The sequence below is a fragment of the Atta colombica genome, unplaced genomic scaffold, assembly GCF_001594045.1.
Source record: "Atta colombica isolate Treedump-2 unplaced genomic scaffold, Acol1.0 scaffold1, whole genome shotgun sequence".
NCBI lineage: Eukaryota > Metazoa > Arthropoda > Insecta > Hymenoptera > Formicidae > Atta > Atta colombica.
Window position 1 is genome coordinate 833530 of NW_017259183.1, and position 2925 is coordinate 836454.

At 36.7% G+C, this 2925-nt stretch overlaps 1 protein-coding gene across 1 annotated transcript in view; it reads right to left on the reverse strand.

Annotated features, from left to right (window-relative positions):
* The window catches only part of LOC108694913, a 54572-nt gene extending 52800 nt beyond the window's left edge, over positions 1 to 1772 (reverse strand). Inside the window, exon 1 of the mRNA XM_018204611.1 lies at positions 1686 to 1772. Within this exon, the coding sequence (XP_018060100.1) occupies positions 1686 to 1763 (78 nt within the window). The 5' untranslated portion in view covers positions 1764 to 1772. The remainder of the gene's footprint in view (positions 1 to 1685) is intronic.
* Between the last annotated feature and the right edge of the window lie 1153 nt (positions 1773 to 2925).

Genomic DNA, 2925 nt, shown 5'->3' on the forward strand with positions numbered 1-2925 from the left:
TAAACAAATGCAAATAATCCTTTAATTTCTTTCAGTTATATTTTCAATTATCATTTTCAATTATTATAATAAAACATGTTTAACATTTAAAAAAATTATTAACATAGCATGTATATTCACAACTTTTATAATATTGTATATAATATTTAAAAAGAGTAATTACATTGTTTTTATGATTTTTTTGTATAATAAGACAAGAAAAATAAACATTCTATCATAATTTTTTCTCTTTTCCACATAAAAATATTTATTAAATCATATTACTTAATTCGGAGAAACGATTTCATTAATATTTATTATTTAATATCATAAAAAATATAATAAATTTCAAAGAATTAATATAATTTACAATTAGCCTGAGTGGTAAATTAAAAGGATTATTTTCAAGTATTCTTTCTCATGAAAAGATTCTTTATATTGTCATAATATATTTATAAAAATAAAAATTGAAATCGCGGCAACATAAATAAATTCTAATTGTTTTAATAAATAGATATGTATTGAAACATGATTAGAAATTAGATATTTAACTTTAAAATAAATAAAATTTGAAAACTAATTTTAAAAACTAATTTAATCGTTTAATCGCCCATATATGCAACGTACGCTTGTAGAATGTTTAGAAATTTATGTCAAAATCACCGTGTATATTTAAACTTTAAAATCGCTTTAAACCTTTGTAAGGCGAACTATTCAGTTAAAAAGTGATTAACTCAATGTGTTTCCGCTGTATGTTTTGAATCTTTTGTTTTACATTGCCCTGCAGAGCTACCATTGAACTTTCAACCACTCTCTATCTAGGCAATTGGGTATTCTTGTTGAATCCTCTCAATGTAATGGTCAATTTAACCCTTAACTGGAGTGGTGAAGACATCTCACGTAACTGGAGCGCACATGTTCATATATCCATGATATCATTTATTTTCATATTAAAAATAGCAAATTTATTAAAAATAACTTTTTATAAATTCATATATTAATGCATGGCGTATTAAAAAAGACAAATAAAAGCATTTAAAGAAAAATGTCAAATATACTGGGTATAAGAAAGAATACAAGTAATAAAAATTCCTGATAATTCTTTTAACTCAAGAAGACCTCATTATAAACAAAACAAAAATCTTTTAAGACATTAATAATAATATGATAACAATTTTCAGTTTTTCTTTTAAGCCACACTGTTCCAATTAAATGTCAATAATCACTGTCCATTAGAGGATTAAACTTGTATTAGATTACGCAGAGATTAAAAGTGTTTTGGAGAAAAAAATTATTTAATCATTGATTAAAAATTGTATTACAGATTAAAACTAAATAAAAACTGCTTTGAACAAAATAAAAATTGTGCGATCATTTATTAAAAATTAGTGACAAAGATTAAATTTAAAATTGTTTTAAAGAGATAAAAAATGTTCATTGATCGAAAATCGGCGAATCATTGAATGATATAATAATAGCATGAGCTTAAAACTTAAATTTTTAATCTTAATTGCTGTCCCCGTTTTAACTTCGATTAATCAAATATCAATCTCGGAGATATGATTTCCATCAATTTAATTTCCATCTTCAATGCACAGTTTGATAAATTTTACAATTCTAATTTTCTTACGTTCTAAATTTATGATATAGTCTCTTTTCATGAAATAGGAGAAGATAATTTAGAGCGAGAGATAAATATGACATACCTTTTCATGTCGGCTCCGCATGCCTAGCGTTACATCCCTGGCTGGTCTCTCGCGCACCCTCGATCGGAAAGCATCCATTTCCAGGGGAATGTTTTCAAGGGGTTAGTAACGTGGCGACTCGGACAAAAAAATGGCGGCGGCCGATCGAAGGCGGCGGTGGCAGCGTTATGACGCATGCCGTGCGGCGGCGATGGTGGCGGTGGTGGCGGCGGCGGAGGTGGTGGAGATGGTGGCGACGGCGGTGGAGGTGGTGGTGGTGGTGGTGGTGGTGGTGGTGGTGGTGGCGACGGCGGTGGAGGTGGTGGTGGTGGTGGTGGTGGTGGTGGTGGTGGTGGTGGCGACGGCGGCGTCCCTCGGCGGCGCCACCGTCGAACTACCCCCGCAGTTCGATTGGAGACACCGGCCGGTACCGACGGCCGTCGTGACGCTCCGCGACGCGTGTGTGCGTTCGTTCGTTCGCGTAGGTAGAGATAGAGAAGTAAAAAAGGAGTATAAAGAGGAGAAAGATCCGTCTGCGACGAGAACGAGAGGAAGCCGTGTCGTGCGACAGGTACGGAGAAAACCGTCCAACTTTCGCCGGCGCGGCGCGGCGCGACGCGAGGCGACGCGAATCGGGGGTTAACGGTGTATCAGCGAGGGGGTTGCGCCGCGAACACTACGGGAAAACCGGGAGTTCCGTGGCATCTCGGCGACGCTCGTGACCGCTCCGATTCGCGTCGGACGACGCATAGTGGCCTTTCCCCGAAGAACAACGTCGCGGAAGAGACGCTTTTTCTCTTATTGATTCAGCCCTTCGGTTCGCGGCCCGCGATGCGATCGCTCGATAAGCTGCGTATCCGTACGCACGCATTGTATTTTTGGCAGTGAGTCACTCGCGCGCGAGAGACTTTAGCTCCTATCGATCAAAAATTATTTTCCACCCGTACGATCCTCGATGGGTTAATCGTTTTCTTGGGAGGACATAGATTATTGCTTCTTTCGAGGTCGGTTGCTTGTTGCTTGCATACTATGGACGGCACGGACTGATGCGTCGGATGGTCAATCTTTCTTGGAGGAACGAATTTCACGCTTAGCCATGTAGATTATTCAGTAATCTTAAAGATATTATGGTACTGATGCAGCATTAATGTGTCAATGCGCAGAAATAATTGTTTTAATTAAACAAATAAATAATATATATAATATATATGTATATATACATATACACACACACACACACACACACACACACACACACATT